General features: G+C 33.8%; 1 protein-coding gene and 1 long non-coding RNA gene across 7 annotated transcripts; one reads left to right on the forward strand and one right to left on the reverse strand.

Annotated features, from left to right (window-relative positions):
- Nucleotides 1–796: 796 nt before the first annotated feature.
- LOC112324018 (uncharacterized) lies at nt 797–7,801 on the reverse strand. Of its 5 annotated transcripts, none has more exons than XR_008057258.1 (8): nt 7,495–7,801; nt 4,981–7,369; nt 4,508–4,858; nt 4,130–4,412; nt 2,734–3,547; nt 2,295–2,527; nt 1,965–2,184; nt 797–1,829 (listed from the first exon to the last, which is right to left on the reverse strand). It is a non-coding gene; the product is annotated as an uncharacterized LOC112324018 (long non-coding RNA). The 5 variants fall into 5 exon arrangements; XR_008057257.1 differs by having other exon boundaries at nt 4,130–4,361; nt 4,508–4,601; nt 7,495–7,799; XR_002977564.2 differs by having other exon boundaries at nt 4,508–4,601; nt 7,495–7,799.
- A 10,920-nt stretch (nt 7,802–18,721) lies between these two features.
- LOC112324016 (putative disease resistance protein RGA3) lies at nt 18,722–24,372 on the forward strand. 2 transcript variants are annotated; one of them, XM_052446897.1, is made up of 2 exons: nt 18,722–23,225; nt 24,010–24,372. In XM_052446897.1, exon 1 carries the CDS (start codon nt 18,833–18,835, stop codon nt 22,619–22,621), a length of 3,789 nt encoding a protein of 1,262 aa, XP_052302857.1. In that variant the 5' UTR covers nt 18,722–18,832; the 3' UTR covers nt 22,622–23,225; nt 24,010–24,372. The 2 variants fall into 2 exon arrangements, with proteins under 2 accessions (XP_052302857.1, XP_052302858.1); XM_052446898.1 differs by having other exon boundaries at nt 18,722–21,184; nt 21,434–24,372.
- Nucleotides 24,373–26,227: the final 1,855 nt, after the last annotated feature.

The following is a 26,227-nucleotide window of genomic DNA, read 5'->3' on the forward strand; positions in this document are numbered from 1 at the left end:
AAGATTACTAGGACTAAAATGAAACTATCAAAATCTCGGTTGTATCACTATAAGTTTTGTTCGATGAAACATCTCATTATGTTTCATTATATCTTTTATCATATTATATATATTTTATTAGATTACATTACATCATATCAAATTTTTTGAATTTTTTTATTGAAAATAAAAACAAAATTACTATTATTATATATTTAAAAAAAACACCCACAAATAAAAAAAATAAGAATTATTTTTAAAATGGGGTGGTATGATTAAGATAGTGTTTCTTTGTAGAAATTGTTTTTTAAAATGTTTTTTATTTAAAAATAAATTAAAATAATTTTTTTTATTTTATTTTTAAAATTCATTGTTGACATGAATTCATTAAAATAATCTAAAAACTCAAAATTTAATTTAAAATAAAAAAAATATTTTTTTTTGAAAAGTGCAGTGACCATTAATCCACAATTTCATTTTCTTTTTTTTTTTATAAGAATACAATTAGTGCAACGGTAAAAGAACATCAAGAAAACACCTAGTACAGAAAGGTATAAAATAGACTAAAACATGGTTAAATCACAAATAACTTTAAAATCTTATTTTATTTTCAAAATATTAATTTGACCAAGTTTATATCCTCAAGAGTTTTACAATGCCTATGAATCAATAGGCTAGAAAACCGACCAATACTAAAGTAATGAAATCATAATCTTAAAATATAAAAGAAAATATTATAAAATTCAAAACAACATAAAAAGTCTAAGAAAATTAAGGGAGATTGGCAAAACATGAAATTTCGAGCCGAATTTTAGAATTTTCATGTAGCAGATGATGGTTCTCAATAGAACTGGCCTAGGAATCTCTTATAAAAACTTGAATATAATTCAATAATCATGTAAACAATGGTATAGAGTCCATCAGTGAACAAAGTATACCGAAGACCATCCTTTATTTAGTAACATCGTGTGTCCATTGAAACGGCACAGCTTCATCAATGGCCCTCGATCACTAAATATAGGCAATCTTCTAAACAGGGACTGAGAATACGAGGGGTGTCATTTCTGCTGGAAACACACTGAGGCTTGCATCCAATTGGCATTTCCCTTCAGAAAGCACTTAAAACTCCTCTTCGACCAGAAAGCATCAGAGCACATCCAGGGTGATAGAAGAGAGGTTTCAAGGCCTCTTAGGCGGTCTTTTCTTGATGACAATTACAGGCCTTTGAATTCTTTTCTGTGTTGAGAAGATACAAGACAGAAAATGTGGCTCTCGAAGGGACACGGTACCAAGAAGGGAGGAGAAGGAAATGGGCTGGTGGCAGTTGCTGTAGATAAAGACAAGGGGAGCCAAAATGCATTGAAATGGACTGTGGAAAATCTTCTCACCAAAGGCCAAAATCTTATTCTAATCCATGTTTTTAACAAATCATCATCATCATCATCATCATTTGTTACAAGTAATTTATCATTCTCTCTCTGATTCGTTATTTAGAATAATGACAGATTAATGATGTTACGACCGACCTATGTGCCCCAAAATTGAAAAGGGGTTGCTCAACTTACATTCAATGCCTTACAGCTCCTTTGATCTCTCAAGTGGTTTTTCAAGTTCTAGGTTTCATGTTCTAATCTTCTTTCTCTTCCACATGTTTGCATTGTTTCACGACCAGGCCATGGATCGCCTGGTGATTATTCTTCACCAGGAAAGCAGCAGCTTGAGAAGATGGCAAAGGATCTCTTCCTTACATTTCGATGCTATTGTACTCGCAAAGATGTACGTTTCTGAGCCTGTCATTGTTATTCCTCCTTTCCACGATATAAATATGCACCTTTAGGGGTGGAAAATGTCTAGAACATGAGAAGAATAAAAGAAGTTAAAATCCATAGGAATCTCTCTTATAAACACAAGCATCCAAAATGATGGAAGAAAACCATCATTTTTCAATTTCTCATGCCTTTATGTAGATAGATGTGCAAATGTACCTTGTTTCTCCTTTCCATTCCAACATACAGATTTTTTTTTTTTTTTTGTATCAGGTGCATTGCCTTGATGTTGCACTTGAAAGCACAGATATAGCAAAAGCAATAACAGAATATGTTTCCCATGCAGCAATCGAGACTTTGGTTCTCGGAACCCCATCACGGAGTGGATTTATGAGGTATTTTTGCCGTCCCTAGCCCCCTCCTGACTTGGCAACTCTACCTGCACACACCCCACCAGAATTTAAATTCAGGTTACCTTCAATCTGTGTAAAAACAGGAAGAACAGACTATTTCCAACAAAAGGAACTCAGTTTTACTTGAAGAGTACACCTTTTGGTATTGTGGTTCGGGTGTGTTTCAAAATGCATTTGGATTGATGCTGTTTGAGGTCCTCTTTTATGGTTTCGAGACCCTCACATCAAAAACTTTGAAAAGCATTCAAAACAGCATCAGTTTTGGTGCTATTTCAGATGAAAAGCACTTTGTTTTCACATAGGTCAACTTTCAGAATACTAGCAGAATTTTATATATTCTCCTCAACTCTGAACTTTGATTGGCAATATCTGATAAGCAAATCATTGAACAGTCAGGATAAATCACATACAGATGGAAAGATAATCAACAATAACAATCACGAGAGATGAAAATTGAGAATTCAATTCCATTTTTTGCTGATGTATTTGTGCATTGAGCGACCAGACTCATTTAACTCCATTGGTTTTGTTAAAATTCAAGGCAGATGTACCAAGCACTGTGTCAAGAGGGGCACCTGATTTCTGTATTGTGTATGTTGTATCAAAAGGAAAGGTCTCTACAATGAGAAATGCTTCTCGTCCTGCCCCATTCGCCTCCCCACTTCTAGATCAAATACAAAACCAACAGAACCAAAATAGTCCAAGGGTAGATTCTTCTGAAGCACTATACAAACATGTTTGGAGCATAAAAGGTTTATTCTCCCAATCATATGGTCCTTTTTCCATTTTATTTTGTCTTAATCCTAATCCAAAATCCAATTTATGGTCTTCTGCTGACAGAGAGAACGATGCCAGTCAAGCCTCGTATCTCAGTTGGTGAAACCTTCAGGTAAGTAAGGAATGCATCAAATCATTTTAGAAGATGAGAGGGGATGGCAGTGAACATGATATAATATAACGTGCATATATAATCAGTAAATATTTATGGAGTGATAGTCTGGGATGTCTTTGTAATATATTCCTTTTTTTATTGCTAAAGCTTGGCTATGATTTAATTTGTTCAAAGGCTGAACATAATACAATTGTTGGTAACAACAGGTCACCATTTGGAAGAGAAGGACAGGGTCATAGTGTAAAATCATTTGCAGATCTCATGTCAGAAACTGACATATCATTTGTCAGCTCCAGCAGGCCAAGCACTGACCGCATGTCTTCTGTAACCTATGATTTCATGGATTCTGGAGCAACCCCTCGGTTTCAACTAGCTCAGACACTAGCTTTGCATCTATACAATCAGGACCAAAGTTCTTTAGCCCCAATTACCATCAGGGATTTTCATCAATTTCACAAGATAGCGGCAGAACATCTTTTACTGGTTCAACACACAGCCTGGTAAGCAATTAACCGTTTTGACAATAGCATGATTAGGTAAATAAGCTCAACTAACCATCAAACACTGTAAACACTTAAGGAAATAAAGGATGTTTAATAATAGAGTTATTATTTTAACCATTTTTTTCCTATTAACAGGAAAATTAATCTAGTTAGATCATATCCTCAAGTTGTTTGATTCAGGCTACACTGTGAATATTGTCAAGAACATGCAATTTAAGTTTTTCTTCTTGGGTTATACACTGAATTCTGCAAAATAGCTAAGATTATTCGGTCAATTTAGATAGAGTAACATCTTATATATGATGGCTTGTAGCATAATCTTACATCGATCTTTCCATGATTGGAAAAGGCAATTTTATATTTTGATTTCTTTAGCCTTTCATTTGTTGTTTTAACTTTAAAGTCAATAAGACTGCGCAAAGTGTGATAATAAAGCACAGATGCATGATCTAAATGCTTTCTCCTAATCTGTAATTGAAACATATAGGATGACATGGAGTCTGAGATGAGGAGGCGAAAACTAGAGTTGAAGCAAACAATGGACTTGTACAACGCAGCATGTAGAGAAGCACTTACAGCAAAACGGAAGGTACAGAGAATTCATGTTTTCTACGTGCACTAGTAAGATTCCCAGTAGGTTCTAAAATGGTATGTATATAGGCAACAGAGCTGGATCGCTGGAGAATAGAAGAAGAACGAAGATTGGAAGAGTCTAGGTTTTCCGAAGAAGCTGCACTGTCGATTATAGAGCAAGAGAAAGCCAGGTGCAGAGAAGCCATAGACGCTGCTGAAGAAGCTGAGAAGAGAGCTGCAATAGAAGCGCAAAGGAGACTCAACATAGAGAAAACCCTCAAAGAAGCTGCAAAAACGAAACGAGCAAAGGATAATCTATCTTATCATGGTATCAGATACAGGAGATACAGTATTGAGGAGATTGAAGTAGCAACACAATACTTTTCGGAATCAAAGAAGATTGGGGGAGGAGGTTATGGCCCAGTTTACAACTGTTATCTTGATCATACACCAGTTGCAGTCAAGGTTTTACGTCCTGATGCAGCCCAAGGAAGGTCTCAATTTCAAAGAGAGGTGAGAAACAAAGAAAACTGATTAATAATGCGATTGAAAATGTTTTTCCAAAGTGCTTTTTGTCTAAAAGGTACCAGATTGATGATTTTTAGGTGCTTTTGAATGATTTTGACTTTGACATATCAAAACCATTAAAAAGCACCAGTAAATGCATCAAATGGATGTTTTCTCAACCAAAACCTTATTGAAAATCACCTGACCTGCAGTGCCTTGAGTGTTCTAAATTGAAAGAGAAAAACAACAATGAGCATAACATTTTCAAAGCATATGAATCGAAGTTATGTAGACAGTTTTTTAAGAGAAGAAAATGAGCATTATGGAATTGAAAATCTAGTCTGTACCTTGCAGGTTGAAGTGCTTAGCTTAATACGGCATCCAAACATGGTACTGCTTCTAGGAGCCTGCCCAGAGTATGGTATTCTAGTCTATGAATACATGGCAAAAGGAAGCTTAGAAGACTGTCTCTTCAAGAGAGGGAATACACCAGCTCTTTCTTGGCAAATCAGGTTCCGAATTGCAGCTGAGATAGCCACAGGTCTGCTCTTTCTCCATCAGACCAAGCCAGAGCCACTGGTTCACCGTGACCTCAAGCCAGGAAACATTTTGCTAGACAACAATTACACCAGTAAGATTAGTGATGTTGGATTGGCCAGGCTTGTTCCCACTACTTCTGAGAATGTAACACAATACCACATGACATCAGCTGCTGGAACTTTCTGCTATATTGATCCAGAGTATCAACAAACTGGAATGCTTGGTGTGAAATCTGATGTATATTCCTTAGGGATCTTGCTTCTGCAAGTCATAACAGCCAAGCCACCAATGGGCTTGACTCACATTGTTGAACAAGCAATTGAAAATGAGACTCTCAAAGAAGTTCTAGACTCAGATGTGCCTGATTGGCCAATTGAAGAGACTTTATGTTTTGCAAAGCTTGCACTCCAATGTGCAGAACTGAGACGGAAAGACAGGCCAGATCTTGGCACAGAAGTCTTGCCAGAGCTCAACAGACTGAGAGATTATGCTGAAGAAAAGATGAACTACCTTTTTTTAGCTAAAGCTTTCGGCCCCTCTCCCAACCACAGCCTAGCTTCAATAACTCCTCCCATCAGCCAAATCTCAATAACTCCCACCAACCTTAGCCAAACTTCTGCAACTCCCACCAACCTCAGTCAAGTTTCAATAACTCAGGTTAGTACTGACACAATTCCTTTGCTTATGAACCCACTGAAAGTTAAACTCGGGCAACAATATTAAAGAATGAGGAAGAAAAGGGACTGTTACAAGAAATTCCAAGAAAAAAGTATTAAACAAATGCCATCACAAGATTTGACATGATCATTGTTTTGTAGTAGCAAGCATATAAATTCTCCATTTTCCCAACTAAACTGGGGATATTAGATTTTATTCTAAATATTGTTGATAAACATTCTGCAGGAAGCGATGAGCAATACTGTAGTTGGAAATCTAGGAAGCCCGAAGAGCCAATCAAGCAGTTAATGGCAAACAAAAGCAGAAGCAGGTACTGAAAACGATTATGTTATTACATGGAAATTAAAGGTCACCTTAATTATTATTAACTTGTTCAAAAAATCTTACTCTCAGAGCCAACACAAGAAAGCTAAAAGAAGGCCAATGGTAGTTTTCTTGCAGCCACATTTTTACAAAGAATCCATCCAATAAGCAATTTTAGCCCCTGACAGCAGAAACATGAAGTTGGGAATTTTGTGTTGCTTTGGGTTTTCAATGTATATATATATGATGCACATAACTCAAATGCTGTTATTTTACAACTTTTTCAGACAGATACCTTTTCTGCTATCAGCAAAAGGTTTCAAACCATATATATACCTCGCATAACTCAAATGCTGTAATTTTACTCTACTCTGAAAATCTGGCAAACAATGGGAAAAATCAAAATTCTCACTTACACACATTTATCATAGTACCAGAAGTCCTAAACCATACCAATCCATACATTTTAATGAACTTGATCTTATTTTTTCCCTTTCAATTCTCCGTCAGTAACTAGAAAAGAGCAAGAAAACCCCATTTTTCTTTTCCCTCGTTTGTTCTTAACCAAACTGGCCAAGAAAAGAGAGAGTGAGCAAGAAAAGAGCAAGAAACACACCAGTACTTCTCAGTCTTGCACTCATCAGCTTCTTCTGATACTTGAAATCAAGAAAAGGAAACGGATAAAATAAAGGGTCAAGGTGAAGAAGTCAAGTCTAAAAGTGAGGCCCAGGTTGAGATTCAAGTTTGTCTCTCTTTCTCTTTTATTATTTATGGAACTTATTGTTACGCGTGTAGGAAAAATTATGTAATTACGCACTCACGAGTGGTTTTATTTATGGAAAAACTGAAAAGTTATATTCTTTTTCTATAGGCCGAAAGTCGAGAAAGAAGAAGCTCTTAGCCCTGATGATGTTCAACGTTTGTACTTGGTGCTGGGGCCAGAGTCTGGTGACACACACAACATTCCTCAACATACACATCATAAAACCACTAATAAAAAATAGGAGGAAGCTCAGACATGCTCTTAAACCTAATCAAAAAGTGCTTCCAAAACAAAAAAAAAAACAAAAAGAAACCAGCAGGATCTCTGAAAAGAAACAAAACTACGAATCATAGAGAAAAATCGCAAATCACGAACCGGAGCAGCATCACGCAACCTAAGCCATGGAACATCAGGTGGTTGCGCCAGCAAAGGTCGTCAAAAGAGCCGAAATCCTGAGAAAGAAAGCAGAAAATAACACCACAGAGCTAAATTCAACTCTAAATAAATGAATAAATTCGGGACAATACATGGGAAAACAACTGTCAAATGAAAATGGGTGAGAAAAAACAATGGAAACCTGGAAGATGATAAAAACCAATGACGGTAAATTGAATTCCAATAGAGCTAAACCACTGTGCAGAAGAGAGAAAGCAGGAATGCAAAACCATGTAAAGAAAAGAGATAGATTATCATAGCGACTCCTTCATAGGTTTCCCAATCAGACTCAAATCAAGCTGAAAATTCATACCATTGGAAAATTCATAGGTTTCCCAATCAAAGTTGATGCAAAACGTACTCCCATTGGTGGCTTCAATTGAGAGGGAAGGGCAGGGCGGGAAACCAGGCGAAGAGAGGCAGAGTGAAAGGCTGATGCAAAATGAGTTGATGAGTCAAACGCAATAGGACGCAGGCCCAAGCAAAAGAAACAAATAGCCCAAGAATTAAAACAATCATGCTCCCAGCCCAAGGCCCACCAAGATCACCCAAACAGATGGGACAAAAGCCAGGCAAGATAACTTGACCGTGAGGCAAAATGTAGATGTAATACTGCTCCAATGAATGAATAGAGACACGTGTCTTGATGCACAGTGAATTCATCAATCCTTTTATTTTATTTTTTTTATAATTATAATTAAAATTAAGAAACTAGTTAAGGTTGTTTTTTGTTGGATAGGACGTATATAAATAATACATGTATGTTTTGAATGATCCAATCGTGTCTTATTTTATTTTTGATGGTTTGTAACATATATTATACAGTGTACTAAAAAAGATTAGTTTTTTTTTTGTTTATTATGCACTCTCTCATGTAATATTATAGATTGAAGAATTGCATTTTTTTAAAGTTTTCACTTTTATCTTTGAATTTTTATTTTGCATAATTTAATCTTTTGAGCTCAAATTAGACCTCGATTGCATTTTTTTTAGAAGAAAAGATTGAATTGAAAGATAGGGGTCTGAAGTGAAAATTTTAGATAATATAAGGGGCAAGTTGAAAATCTTGTTAAAACATTCATTTTAGTCCCCCCATCTTTTTAGATATTATGTTTTGAATGATCCAAATGTGTTTTATTTTATTTTTATGGTTTGTGGCATATATTATACAATATACAAAAAAGAGATCAGTTTTTTTTTGTTTATTATGCACTATTTCATTGTCACAACCCGATTTTCGAATCCATGACTGGCGCGTTGACAAGGTTTCCTTTCAAGGTTCCATACTTATAAGAACCCAAACTCACATACATACTTAACCTTTAAATAACTCAATCAGAGTTCAACGCAACAATAATAACAAAACTAACTTCATAATATAATTTAATTATCTTAATACAAAAGTTAATATAAATTCATAGTTGTGGAACATTAACTAGACATAAAAAAAAGTACAAATTTCAACCAAAAGAGCAAATTATAAAGGTCCAACAAAAATGACTTGCTAACAAGCTATAAGCTTGAAAAAATAAATAATGATATGGTGAGTTCAATAACTCAATGAGTAGACAACGTTCAATATATATACATGAGGTAATATAACAATGAGGAATATATATACAATTATAACTTTAGGTTCTTATATGAAGGTTTCTCAAATAAGTCATAACGAGAATATCATATGGTAAAACTCGTAAAAAAAATTAAAATGCAATTAACATGAGGCTCCGTGCTGTGGGATGATCAGTTCACACAGGTTGGTGACTCCCTCGACCAACTAGGGTTCAGATACGATGTGCACAAAGACTAACATTATCCTGTTAGCATGGGTATTCTGACTAGCATATCATATGTTCATAAATATAATCAAACAGATATATTATCAAGAAGCATGATCCAATTCATATTAACAACTCAAATATTTATAATATTTCTTATGCATATGGAGAATTATCCACCAACCAGCTCAAAAGTAAATAGAAATCAAAAGCAGATACCAGAGGAAATTCTACTAATGTCTCATATGCAGAATATCAAGATTATCTGAATACAAATAAGATATATTAAAAAACAACTCGAAAAAAACGTACAACCTATTTAATACACTTAACTAAGGGTCTATTTCTTAGCCCTATATATTTTCTAACTAAACTAGTCATTTTCCCTAAAAACTAAAAAATTAAACGGTTTTCCTGAAATCTAATTCATAAGAAAAAAATAAGACTTTATAATAATTCACTAAATAACCCTTAATTATTCATCAAAACAGTTTGAAAAAGGCTAATATTACAGCTAGGGATCAATCTAGAATTTTAGTAAAATTTCAAGGGTCAAATTGCAATTTTGCCAAATTAGAGGACCAAAATAAAAATGTCATAAATTCATAACTATACTGGAATTTTTCTCATAATCCATCCTCATTTCTGTCCAGAATCTCAAATTGTGTTCCAGGAACTAATTTGGAATTTTAGCATATTTTTAGGGGTCAAATTGTAATTTTGTCAAATTAGAGGACCAAACTGAAAATGTCATAATTTCATAACTATGCTGAAATTTTGTGCATAATTCATCTTGAATTCTATCCAGATTCTCGAATTATGCTCCAGAGACCAGTATGTACTTTTTCAAAGTTCGAGGACCAAACTGAAATTTCATCATCTTCAACTTCAAACCCGGATTTTCCACATATTACCTACTAATATATTAAGATTTCTAACTCAAGTTCATCCTTTAAGCAAATCATAACTCAAAATCATTATCTTTATCTATAATCTTCCAAAATCAACTAAATAACTCATTACTCATAACATTCAAATCAACTCATCAATCAACCCAAAATAAAATCTTCAAAACCTTAATATTCAACAAAACAGAAATTTAAAGCTAAAAAAAAACACATTTATAAATATCAAAACCTAAATCTTATCTTTAAACTTATTTGCTCTAAATCTCTTCTCCTTCCTTTATCTTCACCTATTTTCTCTTTTTCTTCTTTCCTTTTCCTTCTTTCTCTCTAAATTTTCAGTTATCTCTCTCTTTTTTTTTCTATTTATACTTACTAATTTTTATTCAATTTATCAAAATACCTTTTATTTATTTATAGCCACTTCTAAGCTTTTAATGTTTTGTTGCCTTTTCCTAGTTTCTTTCATTTTCAAAACATCACACTCATGTAACACTATGAATTGGAATATTGTATTTTTTTTAATTTTCACTTTGATATTTGAACTTTTATTTTGTATAATTTGGTCCTTTTAGTCCAAATTAAATCTGAATTGCTGGAGTACCTTTGGTAGATGCTTTGACTACAAGCGTGTTATGAGTGTGGTTGCGATTGTTTTTTAAAGTGCTTTTTACTCGGAAATGTATTAAAATAATATATTTTTTTATTTTTTAAAAATTATTTTTGATATCAGCACATCAAAATGATTTGAAAATATAAAAAAAATTAATTTAAAGTAAAAAAATAAAAAATTTAATTTTTTTCGAAACTATTTTTGAAATGTAAAGCAAATTTATATGGAACTGAATTTCACTTCTTTGTTTAGTGTGGGGGTCCATTTATGGGTTTGCCTTCTCCAACTATATTATGACAAATTGACAGTAGTGGTTCGTGGAAGATGCTGCCAACAGCCATCAATCAATTAGAGAGGAAGGGACCCTCATGCAACTATGCTCTGAATCTCATCATTCCAAACACGCTTCGTTTCATCTTGTAATATTTCACACCATACTTCTCTCTCTCTTGTGCTAAAAAATTTCTATAAAGGTCTATAAAGGAGGTTTTGACAGTGGGAAGCGAGGGAGTTTCTTTCTTTCCGGAGAGGCAAATGCGGTTGCTTTGCTTTATGGAAAGAAGAGAAGGGAACGGAAGAAAAGAGAAAAGATGTCTTCACCAAGGGAAGCAATCAAGAATCTTTGCTTTTCCACACAAGAGTGTAGTGCAGGGCAAGGCAATATTAGAACAGTTCATCTACGGCGACTTCCTCTGTATCTTCAAGCTTCCTCTGTATCTTCAAGCTTTCCACGCAGTCACAGCTTGACGATTGTCTTTTTTCTTTGTTACTGCTTCACGATGTCTTTTTGGAAATTTATTGGTATTTAATTTTAAGATAATTAAAATAAGTATTTGTAAAAAAATTGATAAATTAATTTTACAGAAAAAAGTCAAAATTCTCTTTTATTATTTATTTTTTATCTTGACAAAAACATATATATTTTTAATTAGCAACATAGTTGTTTTAATAAATAAAAAACTTGGTAATTTAAATAAGTATTAAAGAATTTTTAATTATTTAAATTAAAAGGGAAATCCTGAATGGTTGTTAATAAATTTGTTTTGCTCTCTGTTTTTTAGTCACTTTTTTCTATTTTGTTATATGCTTTGTGTTGGATTCCACTTGTCTAGGCTTTCTTAACATTTGTAGATGGAGCGCATGAGCGGTCCTTCTGCCTGAAGAGTATACCAGTGAGGGTTGAATCGGTCATTTACCAGAATAGCTTCTTCAAGGATCTGTAGACTCCCTACAAATATTTATCATTAAATAGTGTCCAAACATATCCCTAAAATTAAGATCGATGATAATGACAGTGATGAAGAAACATCTTATTAAGTATGGGTTATGAGGATTTAAATATATCATATTTAGTTTCACATTTTTATCCGTTCTTCAATTCCTTTTATTTCACTTAAATTATTTTCCCTGAAAAGAAAATACAATGTTTATTTGGCAAAAACTCTTGTGTTTTGGAGGGGCAGGTTCAAGTGGAACTCCATCAGATTTAACCAGAGCAAAAGAACAAGACAAGGCATGTCATGATAAAATGCAAAGCTAATTAATTTCATTCAACAATTTAAATTTCTTTGAACTTAATACATCATTACTAAATTCTATGTTTGTCTAATTTCTTCAGGTTTACTACTATGAGGGTCCTGTCGGCTAAGATCTTATACAACAGGTAGTCACTTCCGAAGATCAGCTTAAGGCTCGGAGTGTCTGCTTTGTGTAATTTTCCTTGCCTTAATTTCCTTGGCTAGCTGTGTGTGACGATTTATCATCAATAAATTGATAAACTTTTGGTTGCTCTGAATTATTGGCTTGCCTCTTTCTTCTATTCAACTTATCTTATTTAAAATAATTGTGTGATCATTTAAATAATTATGTTTAACATATAAATTCGTCCTTCTAAACAAACTGAAAAACTGAAGTTGGGAGGAGAAGTAGCACTTATGCTACTTGTTTCAAATAATACAACAGTCATCAAGAACTTCAAACTTACTGCAATGTTTCATTCATGAGTTTCAAAGATCTTAAAGAAGAGACATCCATTTCCGCACGCTTCAAGAACATCTACCCTTTCTTTATATCTGCGGCTAAAAATCTAGTGATAAATTTACGAAAAATGTGCAAGAAGTTGTTCTAAATACATACAATGCTGACAGAGGCGAATGTGGAATTTTCTCAGCCATGGCATGACAAATTGACAGCGGTAGTTCGAGGAAGAAGCTGCCAACAGCCATCAATCAATTAGTATAGGGAGGAAGGGACCCTCATGCAACTATGCTCTAAAGTTGAATGTTATCGCATCATTCCAAAACACACTTCGTTTCATCTTTTAATATTTCACCCCATACTTCTCTCTCTCTTGTGCTCAAAATTTCTTTTTTGCTGCAAAAGAATCTGTTTTTTTTTTTTTTTTTTTTGTAATTTGTACCTTTTTTTTTATGTCTTGTTAGTACTCCACAACTATGAATTTGTATTAACTCTTGTATTAAGACAATTAAATTATTATGAAGTTAATTTTGTTGTTATTGTTGCGTTGAACTCTGATTGACTTATTTGAAGGATAAGTTTGTATGTAAGTTTAAGTTCGCATAGGTATGAAACCTTGAACGGGAACCTTGTCTATGTGTCGGTCATGGATCCGGGAATCGAGTCGTGACACCTTTTATAAAAGTTTCATTGTTTTTAATTTCACCTATTAATCTAAGTTTATAGTGTAATACTATTTTTTTTATTTTAATCTTCTTTCTTTTGATTTTTTTCGTTTTGTTAATATTTTTTATTCTTCTTAATTTAACTTTCAAATTTAAAACATGTTGTTTCCCTTTGATTTATTTTTTATTGCACTTTTAATTCTTATTATTTTTATTGTATTTTTTTTTATTTTGGATTTTTTTGTAATGTTAATTTATATAAGTTAAACCCTCAGGACTTTTTCATATATAATACTTTCGGTCTTATAACTCGGGTTACGGTTTAAAAAATTAACAATAATAAACTATTTTTATCTTATGCTTTTGAGATTCAAATATATATATTTTTAAATTTTTTTATATAATTATTTTATTCTCATTTGATTTCTACTTTGTTAGCAAATAATTTCAGATGTAAGTTCAAGAACATGGATCGTCATGTTGAGACAAACCCATAGGACCAAATCTCAGGCAAAAGAAAGTTACAGCAAAGAATAAAGAGGGGAGCACCAAATTAAAGACAATTGAATGGCAATCACTGTATCAAATGACATCGTTCTATTTTTGTGGGAACCGACAGATTAATTTGGATCTGCAGAGATATGAGAGATCTTACCTTTCTATCTGAAGACACTGAAAACGACGGTTTTGGGATTTACCACAGCATGAAAAACATCCATAGGGACACATGAGTTCTTAAGCACTTGGTAGCATATTTTCTGATAGCATTTTTGAAAAAAATTAAAATATTTTTTGCAACTAGTTTTTAACTAAGTCAGTATATGCTCTGACAACATGATGGATTACGTTATTTCTAATTTAGTTTCTGCTAAAACATTTCGTCTACATTATAATGTTGACCTCAACCCAGCTTTAAGGGCAGAAAGTTTGAGAAATCAAACTTATTGCTTGGATGGTGAAGATTTTTTCCATGGATAAATCTAATTTGACATGTTAATTACCATTCGTTCACAGTTGATGATTCAAATATGTCTCAAAATGAAGTTCAGATGTCACTTTTTGATGTCTAGTTGAATCATTTTGATTAAGATACACAGAAAGTTGGGACTTTCTCAAGATTTTCACTGAAGATTGCCTGCTAAAACAGATAGCGCAATTGTATGGGGAAAAACAAATTCTGATTTGCTGAGAATAATAGAGCCAGTTTGATCCTAATAGTAATTTTATTCAAGTCTAAATTGCAGTGTTGCTGTGATCTGAGCAAGGCATTACCCACTCTCTATTAAGAATTTCTCCACTGATATAAGATTTGCATGCACAAGACGAAAATAGCAACTTAATTAGTTGTGGTAAATTCAACAGCCTCTACAAACTCATTCCAACCTCGAAGTCGATTTTAATTCCTCCAAAAAGTTATAGAAACTTCAATAAGTCTTGAAAACTAAACTGTAATTCCAGGTCTTTATTTCTTTTTTGGACCCTTTCATGGATGTCACCATCATTAATAGACTCCTCTCTCTACAAGTCTTCATCTCTCTTTTATATTATATCAACCAGTATATGTAGAGATATAAATGATCCAAAAATCATGTCAATTTCTTGTTTTACACCATGGATCTGATGAGTACCCAGGTAGAGCAGAAATCAGCGAAAAAGAAATTCCTGGCAGCAGAGTGTGTGCATGAGTCCTTGTAAGGGTGGATATGCAGCTGCTATAAGTCGGCAACCAGAGGGAGTTTTCCAGTGATAATTGGACAGAAAGAAAGAAGAAGAATTCTACATGTAACAGGAGAAGAGAAGTCCATAAATAAGAGACTTTATATGGGGGCAGAAATAGCCTTGATTTCAGCAACCCAACCTGGCAGAACTAGATCTTTGAGTTACGGTGCTGATATTGCAGGCAGATGCTATATAGAACAGCAACAAAATAAAAAAAGAATTAAATCTAGACTACAACCTTACAAGTTCAAAGTGCACACAAATAATGATGGGAAGACGTTCATCCATCCATGACAGAATTAAATCTAGACTAGAGAATGAGCTATTTGTTGATCATAATAAATCATAGGCTGGTCAGGATGCAGAATAAAAGTCAACAATAAAATTCTATTGCTTCCAGGAAAGTAACACAGAATAATTAATTTTTTAAAATAATATATAACGATGTAGTATGATTAGATTGATTGTTTCTATGTGTTCTCTCTCCCTCCTGTGTTATGATATACGTATTGCTTAGTTTACATGAAAATATGTAGTAAATACAAACTCTGGTAAAAGAAAAAAAAATTGTTTATTATTTTGTATATTTTTTTGGAAAAAAATAAATAAGGGGAAACAATTTAGCTACATTGATATTCTTACAATAATAAAAAAAAAGTTTCAGGCTCTAAATTCATTTATATAAATCAACAATTCAAAAAAGAAAATGCTAATTAAGAGTTCAAACTAAATTCACGTAAATTTGATGAGAAATCAAGTTTTGCTATGGAATGCATATATTAAACGAATAATATTTTTTCTATTCAAGTTAGTCTGAAGATTTTTTTAACAATATTATTAAATCTAATTAAACAGTTTGATTTTAAAACTTATCAACCCGACTCCTTATCTATCTCAAATTTTAAATTAAATTGTATGAAAGTTAATTCAAAATAAATTATTAAATTTAATAGATCTAAAAATAACTTAAATAATCGATAAAAATATAACATAACTTTCATAAAAACTTTATGAATGAAACCATGATGTTATGAATGAAACCATAGTGTTATGTATGATTGATTGATATCTTGGTAAGAAGTTAGCTGAAAAAGAACACATTCTTTTCATGAATACAATGAGTTGCTATCATGTTAAATAAAGACTTGGCAGAAGACTGTAAGATTAGGAAATGCAATTAAATGTGTTTGTTTTTATATATCATGTTTTTTAAAAATATTTATTTTTCTAGATTTCTTGCTTTATTTTGGTATTTTGATGTGAGTTTATCAATTAATTACTTAGTATATTTTATTTTTAAGATTTTCTAGTTTTAATATAGATAATATATCTTCTAGCGATTTGAAAGACAAAATGTAATTTAGGCCTAGTTTGTTTGGTAGAAAGTGGTTTCCTGGAAACTACTTTTAAAACTTTTCTATATTTGTTTGCCATAAGAAAATTGGTCAACGAAAAATATTTTCCAGTCAAAAGAAAATTTGGCTTAGTTTTCATGAAAGTGTTTTCCTTTTATTTTGGGCTGAAAACACTTTCCGGAAGTTGTGAAAAATTTAGTAATATCATATTATTTGCTAATTATATCAAATTAATTTGGTCCTTAAATTTTTGATTGCTATATATATATATATATATATATATATATATATATATATATTGTTTTGAATATTTTTTTTTTAATTTCATCCATTAGAATTTGATTTTTATATTAACTTTGTCCTCATTTTTATAATTGTTATTTGCTTTTTCCTTATCATTTTTTAATTGAAATTTTTTATCTATCAAATTTGGTCCTCATTCTTTTGATTGTTACTTATTTTATTTGAAATAATTTATGAAATGGTAATTATTATTATTTTAATTTCTTCATCTTTCAATTTTTTTATTTGTTAGATTTGATCTCTATTATTTTGATTATTATTTATTTTATTTGAGATAATTTATGAAATTATATTTTTTTCAATTTCATTCTCATTCAACTTTTTAATTTGTAAGATTTGTTCCTCATTATTTTAATAAACTTGAAAAAATAAAACATTAATAAGTTATTTTCCAGCTCATTTTCCCTGACATAACCAAATACTGAAAAGTGTTTTCCAACTTATTTTTCATTACACTACCAAAATCAAAAAATAATTCACTTTCTCAAAATTTACTTTAAAAAAAAATTACTTTCCAGCAAACAAACGAGGTATTTAATATAAAAAACAACTGTAAAGATATTCCTCATGTGAAACCAAAACAAGATAAGAAGTCTAAAGGTAAGTATTTCTAGTTGTTAATTTTCAGTATCTTGATTCCAGATTTTTTGTGAATTGAGATAATTGCAATTAACTCTTTAAAATAAAATAAAAGTATTTAGAAAAATTATAATTTTAATATTATTATATTAAGGTTGATAGAAATAAATTTTTTATTCACATCATATACTTTATATATTTGTATTATATAAGAGAATTTTTTAACAATAAAATCCATTACAAAATAATTCATAAATATTATTATATAATATAATATTATGTTTGGGTAATAGAAGATATTTGGTGAATTGGGATTGGGATCCTACCCTAAATCTCTATTATTTTCTTCACCGTAAGAATAAAATTCCTAGAAAGCAACTGACCGGCCAACTGCTTACTTTCATCACAATACGTTAACTCAGACACACACACACACAATTAACTGTGATTAATGTCAAATTCAGTAATTATTTTAGTTTTCTAATGATGTTCATGAATATTCATCGTTTAGCCAGACAAAAAAAAAAAAAAAGAATTGCAGAAAGCAAGGGGGCATCTCGCAGTATCACATGGCAAACACTTCTGTAAACTATTGAGGGAATAGGCTAAAGCACATGGAAATGGATAGTGCATAGGAAAGGAGAATGAAACACAACACTCTGTTCTAAAGACAGCAAAAAGAAATAATTAATATGGTCAGGCACATCAGGGTGCGGTGCTCCCTTTGTATTCGCACAACACTCGAAGAAAAGTCCATTGGCAAAGAGAACCTAGCTAAAAACAGGGGTTAGATCATGTGATTCTGGAAAACGCAGCCACCTTGAGTGTTTTTCTTTATATGAAACCAAATACAAATATGATATCAAATAAGTTCAAATAAACATGAATCAATAATAATTAATCCGATTATTGACAATTAATGTTTAGGGTGACGACGGGGGTGATCACATCGGATGCGCAGATCGCAAGCTCTCTTGTCTGCCATTTTTTTGTCTCATTTGAGAAATATAATCGAGGGCCTTGAACAAGTAGTGAATGCATGGCTTCATACTGCAATAATACTAAATCATATGACAAATCTCATCACATTGATTGAAAAAGTCGAATCCTAGAAAGCAACTGGCCGGCCATTAGAATACTTTTTAACTCAAATATATGTTTATATAAAGAAAGACTTTGCAGAAGATTGTACGTAAGATTAGGAAATGCAATTAAATATGTTTGTTTTTTTTTAAATCATGTCCTTAACAACTCGCTGCATAAAAAAAAAAAAAAAAAGAAAGAACGCAAGAAAGACTGGAAGAAGACTTATAAATTATTCTTTTAATGTCTTGAACTGGATACGAAGAGAGGGTCCTTGTCTTGGCTTCAGCGTGCCAAGTTTGACCGTAGTGGATAGTGGAAGATGCTGCCAGCTGCCATCAATCAATTAATACAGTGAGGGAGGGACCCTCTGCTTTGAAGTTGAATGCATCTCCCATCGCAAAACGCACTTCATTTCGTCTCTATTGCAAAACTTTCAGACCATTTTTATCTCTCTTTTGCTCGATCTTTCTTCTTTGATTTCCCAGAGAAAACAAGAGAATATGGCAGCAGAGCTTCTTCTTACGTTTACCATGGAGGAGACTTTGACAAGGGTCGGTTCCATAGCTGCTGAAGGGATCAGACTTGCTTGGGGATTGGAGGGACAGCTGCGAAAGCTCAAGCAGTCCTTGATCATGATCAGAGATGTGCTCCAAGATGCAGCAAGAAGGTCAGTCACAGACGATTCTGTGAAGGGTTGGCTGGAGAAACTACAAGATGTAGCTTACGATGCTGAAGATGTTCTAGACGAGTTTGCTTATGAGATTCTCCGAAAAGACCAAAAGAAGGGAAAGGTACGTGACTGCTTTTCACTCCACAACCCTGTCGCATTCCGTCTGAATATGGGTCAAAAAGTTAAGGAGATCAATGGAGCACTGGATGAAATTCGAAAAGATGCAGCTGTATTTCAATTGACATCTCTACATGTAGATAGAGCTCAAGAAGTTAGCTGGGATCAAGATCGACAGACAGATTCCTTCCTTGACAGCTCAGAAATTGTAGGAAGGGAGGATGATGTTTCTATAGTTATGGATATGCTGACTAGCTTGACCAAACACCAACATGTCCTTTCGGTTGTCCCTATAGTGGGGATGGCTGGCCTTGGAAAGACTACTTTAGCAAAAAAAGTTTGTGCAGTAGTGAGGGAGAGAAAACACTTTGATTTAACAATTTGGGTTTGTGTTTCTAATGATTTTAATCAAGTGAAGATTTTAGGAGCAATGTTGCAAATGATTGACAAAACTACGGGTGGGTTGAACAGTCTTGATGCAATTCTTCAAAACCTTATGAAAGAGCTGGAAAATAAGACATTTTTTCTTGTTCTTGATGACGTGTGGAATGAAGACCATGGTAAGTGGGATGATTTGAAGGAGCGACTGTTAAAAATTAACAGCAAGAATGGGAATGCTGTTGTTGTTACAACCCGCAGTAAGAAAGTAGCAGGCATGATGGAGACTTCTCCTGGGATTCAGCACGAGCCAGGGAGACTATCCGCTGATCAATGTTGGTCCATTATCAAGCAAAAGGTGAGCAGGGGTGGACAAGAAACAATACCTTCAGACTTGGAGTCTATTGGAAAACAGATTGCAAAGAAATGTGGAGGGATTCCAATACTTGCTAAAGTTTTGGGAGGAACACTGCGCCAAAAGGAGACGCAGGAATGGAAGTCAATTCTAAACAGTAGAATTTGGGATTCTCCGGATGGAGATAAAGCTTTGCGAGTATTGAGATTAAGTTTTGATTACCTGTCATCGCCAACACTGAAAAAATGTTTTGCATACTGTTCCATTTTCCCTAAAGATTTTGAAATTGAAAGGGAAGAGCTGGTTCAACTTTGGATGGCTGAAGGTTTTCTCAGGCCATCAAATGGGAGGATGGAAGACGAAGGCAACAAGTATTTCAATGACTTGCTTGCAAATTCCTTTTTCCAAGATGTTGACAGGAATGAGTGTGAGATCGTAACAAGTTGCAAGATGCATGATCTTGTGCATGATCTTGCATTACAGGTCTCAAAATCAGAAGCGTTAAATCTGGAGGAGGATTCGGCTGTTGATGGTGCATCTCATATTCGTCATCTAAATCTCATATCTCGTGGGGATGATGAGGCAGCATTAACAGCGGTTGATTCTAGAAAATTGCGTACTGTTTTCTCAATGGTTGATGTATTCAATCGGTCTTGGAAATTCAAAAGCTTGAGAACTCTCAAATTGCAGGAATCTGATATCACAGAGTTACCAGATTCAATTTGCAAGCTGAGACATTTGAGATATCTTGATGTTTCGGATACTGCTATCAGAGAATTGCCAGAATCCATCACCAAGCTCTACCATTTGGAAACATTAAGATTCACTGATTGCAACTCACTAGAAAAGCTTCCCCAGAAAATGAGAAATTTAGTGAGCTTGAGACATCTTCATTTTAATGATCTAAACATGGTGCCAGCTGAGGTGAGACTCTTAACACGCCTTCAAACTCTGCCTTTTTTTGTTGTGGGTCCAAATCATAAAATTGAAGAGCTGGGATGTTTGAATGAACTAAGAGGAGCATTGAAGATATCCAAGCTTGAACAAGTTAGAGACAGAGAAGAAGCTGAAAAGGCAAAATTGCGTGAAAAAAGAATGAACAAATTGGTGCTTAAATGGAGTGATGATGAAGGTAACAACAGTGTTAACAGTGAGGATGCGTTGGAAGGCCTGCAACCTCACCCAGACATAAAAAGCTTGAAAATTAAGGGTTACGGTGGTGAATATTTCCCATCATGGATGTCTGCATTGCCGCTCAATAATCTGACGATGCTAAGATTGAAAGACTGCAGCAAGTGCGGACAACTCCCAACACTTGGATGTCTTCCTCGCCTTAAGATTCTAGAGATACGTGGAATGCCTAATGTGAAACGTATACGCAATGAGTTCTATAGTAGCGGTGACAGCGCAACAGTACTGTTTCCAGCACTAAAAGAACTCACTTTGGGGGATATGGATGGTCTTGAAGAATGGGTGGTACCAGGTGGAGAAGTTGTTGCAGTATTTCCTTGTCTTGAAAAATTGAGCATTAATAAGTGTGGCGAGTTGAGGCAACTCCCAACATTTGGATGTCTTCCTCGCCTTAAGATTGTAGAGATAAGTGCAATGCCTAATGTGAAATGTATAGGCAAGGAGTTCTATAGTAGCAGCATTGGCAGTGCAGCAGAACTGTTTCCAGCACTAGAAGAACTCACTTTGCAGGGTATGGATGGTCTTGAAGAATGGATGGTACCAGGTGGAGAAGTTGTTGCAGTATTTCCTCGTCTTGAAAAGTTGAGCATTAGGCAGTGTGGAAAGTTGGAAAGCATTCCGAGATGTCGTCTTTCATCTCTTGTAGAGTTTGAAATTCACGGATGTGATGAGCTGAGATATTTTTCTGGTGAGTTTGATGGCTTCAAGTCTCTTCAGATTTTAAGGATATTGGAGTGTCCAATGCTGGCATCCATTCCAAGCGTACAACACTGCACAGCTCTGGTGCAATTGCGTATACACGACTGCCGTGAGTTGAACTCAATTCCTGGTGATGTCCGAGAATTGAAATATTCTTTGAAGAAATTGATGGTTGATGGGTGTAAATTGGGAGCTCTTCCAAGCGGACTACAATGTTGCGCATCTCTAGAGGAATTAAGAGTAATGGATTGTAGTGAGCTTATCCATATCAGTGATTTACAAGAATTGTCTTCGCTACGAAGTTTAGGGATTATACGTTGTGATAAGCTCATCAGTATTGATTGGCATGGTTTACGACAATTGTCTTCTCTTGTTTATTTACAAATCATCACGTGTCCCAGTTTGAGAGAGATCCCAGAGGATGATTGCTTAGGCGGCCTCACCCAACTGGAGCTACTGGGCATCGGTGGTTTCTCAAAGGAGATGGAGGCTTTTCCTGCAGGAGTTTTAAACTCATTCCAACACCTCAACTTGAGTGGGTCCCTCAAATACCTAAATATATATGGATGGGATAAACTGAAGAGTGTACCCCACCAACTTCAACACCTCACTGCCCTCGAGACATTGCATATAGGTAATTTCAATGGAGAGGAGTTTGAGGAAGCATTGCCAGAATGGTTGGCCAACCTTTCTTCTCTTCAATTTCTTGTGATTTATAACTGCAAGAATCTCAAGTATCTGCCAAGTTCAACAGCCATCCTCTCCAAATTAAAGACATTGTATATTAGGGAATGTCGACATCTATCAGAAAATTGTAGAAAGGAGAATGGCTCTGAGTGGCCCAAGATTTCTCATATCCCAGAAATCTATATAAGATAGAGGGTACACGTGTACAGGTAAGTTGGGGCTTAAATTATTCCGTTACTTTGTAGTATGGAGAGGAGAGAGAACCAATTAAAGAATTCAAAATAATGAAAGCAATAATTAGACTTTCATTCTTTTAAGAATGGTTTATTTCTCATATCCCAGCATTCTTTAGAGTAATATCTTATTATCTTTTTTTATTATGTTAACAAAATGTATATTTAAAAATTATAACCATGAAATCAATAATTTAAATTAGACTTTTACTTTTTTGAAAAATTGCGTAATCATTTCATTTAATAACAACCAATAAGATTATTACTACTGAGATTACTAACCAACCACTTAACCTAAATTTGATTCCGTGGACTGAATAAATATAAAATCAATAGCCATCCAGCATTCTTTCAATCATTACTCTTTGGATTGAGAATTGCAAGAATCTCAAGTATATGCCAAGTTCAACAGCCATTCAACGCCTCTCCAAATTAAAGACATTGCAGATTTGGGGGGGATGTCCACATCTATCAGAAAATTGTAGAAAGGAGAATGGCTCTGAGTGGCCCAAGATTTCTCATATCCCAACAATCCATATAGATTAGAGGGTACACGTGTACAGGTAAGTTGGTATTTAAATTATTCTGTTACTTTGTAGTATGCAGAGAGGAGAGAGAACCAATTAGAGAATTCAAAATAATGAAAGCAATAATTAGACTTCATTCTTTTTAAAATGGTTTATTTCTCATATCCCAACATTCTTTAGACATATTATCTAAATTAACCATCAATCATAATATCTAATTATCTTTTTATTATGATGTTAAGATCAATCATAATATCAATAACCAGTTATTGTAATATTAATAATGGCATGTGATAGTCTACGAATGTTTATAGGAGGGACACTATGACATGCCATTATTAATTAGCTAGCTTTTACTATGTATCAAAATATATACTTATCAATGATAAAATCAATAGCCATCCAGCATTCTTTCAATCATTACTATTTACGATAGTAAAAATATTTGCTTTTACTATATTAAAAATATTTGCTTTATTTATTTTAATATCATCAACTTTATTTACGATTATGATACTTTAAACAAACCACTGAATCTAAAGTTTAACCAATTAGTAAAACTCACATTTAAATAAGATTATTAGTGAGATTACAAACCAATCACTTTTTAGTAGCAAATACAATTAAAGGCAAACTTGGCTCCAGTTTATATATCATGCATGCCTTCCTTCCTTCCTGCATTACTTGAATATGAATAGCACTCATGTTGTGAATATTGTAGAAACCATGTTTTTAATATCATCCTGCATTTTGCAGTTTATCGTCGTTTTTCTTTTCTACACTAACAAGAAGCCGGCTATTTAAACTATTGTATATGCAGTGGAACCCCCAATACTGAAGGAAGTCATGGAATGGTTATTCAAAGCTTTTGCAGAATAGTGTTTGCCAGTCTGGATGGTGGATAAACGTGTGAATTCACCAAGATGGAAGAATTTTTATCTGAGCACATATGGATGCGAATTTTTATCTGTATGCAGTGCAACTTCTATTATTTTATATTAGATCTTGTTTCTTAACATTTAAGAATTCTATTTTTATGAGTTTATTCATGCTGATAAATGTTTTTCAAAGCTGAATTTTCCAAATGTAGACTGGCCATTGTTCTTGATGGATAGATGGTTATGCTGATGTACTGCAAATTCCTGAAGATTTATTCTACCTTCTGCCTTGTAATTCTTCCTTCTATCTCTGTCTGTGTTTTTCTCTTTTAAGAATTTAAACAGCTGAAATAAGTCATAAAGGCCATGATAAGAAAAATGGTTCACTTCACATGAATAAGTCTATTCAAACATTGATAAGTGACAGAAATCTCAAAGTGAAAGCACATGAATCTATAGAAAGGCTTTGGAAACCTCTGGCTTCTGTTGTCCACCTTGTATTGATCACTCCAAAGAGACAGAGGTTGTTGCTTAGGAACAGGGATGGCTAACTGATACGATCACAATTTCAAGAACTAAGGCTTTATAACTACACTACCTGAAAAAGAACCGCAAGTATTACAAGGATTAAGAATGTGATGTTGTGGTAAAATACCAAAGACTTGTTCAAAGTGGATGCAAAGCTCACCATAATGACACCCGAGATTAAGAATGTCAGACGATACAAGAAATTAAATTGCAGAACAATAGCAAAACAAATTACTAACATAAAAATGAAGCACCAAAAACTGGACTTGTTACTCCTGAAAACAACTGGTAGAACTGAAATGGTAAAACCATCCCTCTTCAATCGACAGCTCAAGGGTTTCTGAGGATACACCAGCCATTCTAATATCTAACAACTTATGGTCAAAAGGTGACATGGATCAAACCCATGTAGAAAGGAGCCTAGAAGATCCTAGCATGTTAGTTGTGGCTTGTAAAGGGGAACACAATCACTTCAAAATTGCATTTCAATCTCCCAACATGATGCTTCGTATTTAACAACCAAATCAAACCATAGGACAACAGTATTATCCAAGCTAGAACTGTTTGCACCTGCAAAGTAAGTTTCTTTCTTCTGCTCCATGTTCCCTTCAAAAAAGATCTCATGATTTTTAACTTCTAGTTTATTGCTTCTTCTTCATCAATGTCTAATTGTATAGATGCTCTCTCAAGATTTTCTAATAGAGGCTCATTCGCTTCATGCACGACTGGATTTCTCAAGTCTGGTTTTCCAATATCTTTCACCTCAAAAGAAACAATCATTTAACCACGATTTTTGTCATATGCCTTATAAAATTTACATAATCAAAGATCAAAACAAAAGCATATATGCTACACAACAGGCTGGAAAATAACAAAAAAAATTGAAAAAGAGAAGAATAAAGGCCTCTTAAAAAACTTGATTATAGGGCCAAGATCGCTAACAGAGCACCAACATAAACAGCACCTTGCAAAGTCATAAATCTAGTGATGAATAGGATGCTGAGCCAGCGAGATGCAACGAAATGTTGGACAAAAAACAAAAAGGGTAAAAGAGAGCAAGCACAATGAATAAGAGAAAACAACTGCGGCAGCAAAAGAAAACACAAAAGGAACTGCTTCCGGGGTAAAAATGGAGGTTGGGAGCATAACAACTGTGTAGAAGCAAACTTAAAAGAAAGATGGATAAGGATTGAGTAGGGGGTGGACTTAAAGTAACAACTATGAGAAGCTAAGAACATGTATAAGCGAAAGAAAAAAAGGGAGATGTACCGTCAGATCCTTGAAAGAAGACCAAGAAGCTGACTGAGGAGAGAATGGGCATGCTCCTAGCAGAGTTGACAGCAAAACAATAAGGCAAGTGATAGATGTTCCTCAATAAAAATTAGAAAACAAAGGTAAGGGAAGAGGAAAGAAGAGTAGAACAAAAGAAAAGAACAACACTATACTAAAGAAAAGTCAGCACAACTAAGTTTCAAAAAACCAAATCCTAAACATTTAGAAACCAATGAATTCTTTTAACTCCTTTGTGCATCATCCTTTATGAAGCATGTAGCCTTGGAAGTGTTGAAACATCTAGTAAATCATCTTTAAAGTATAATCACAATTTTCTAGGAAACCTCATTAGCATTCAAG

This window comes from Populus trichocarpa, chromosome 14 (assembly GCF_000002775.5).
Source record: "Populus trichocarpa isolate Nisqually-1 chromosome 14, P.trichocarpa_v4.1, whole genome shotgun sequence".
Lineage (NCBI taxonomy): Eukaryota > Viridiplantae > Streptophyta > Magnoliopsida > Malpighiales > Salicaceae > Populus > Populus trichocarpa.

What these genes read in the sequence shown, in the direction of transcription:
- LOC112324016 (XM_052446897.1), top strand. Translation starts at nt 18,833, where the DNA reads ATGGCAGCAGAGCTTCTTCTTACGTTTACCATGGAGGAGACTTTGACA.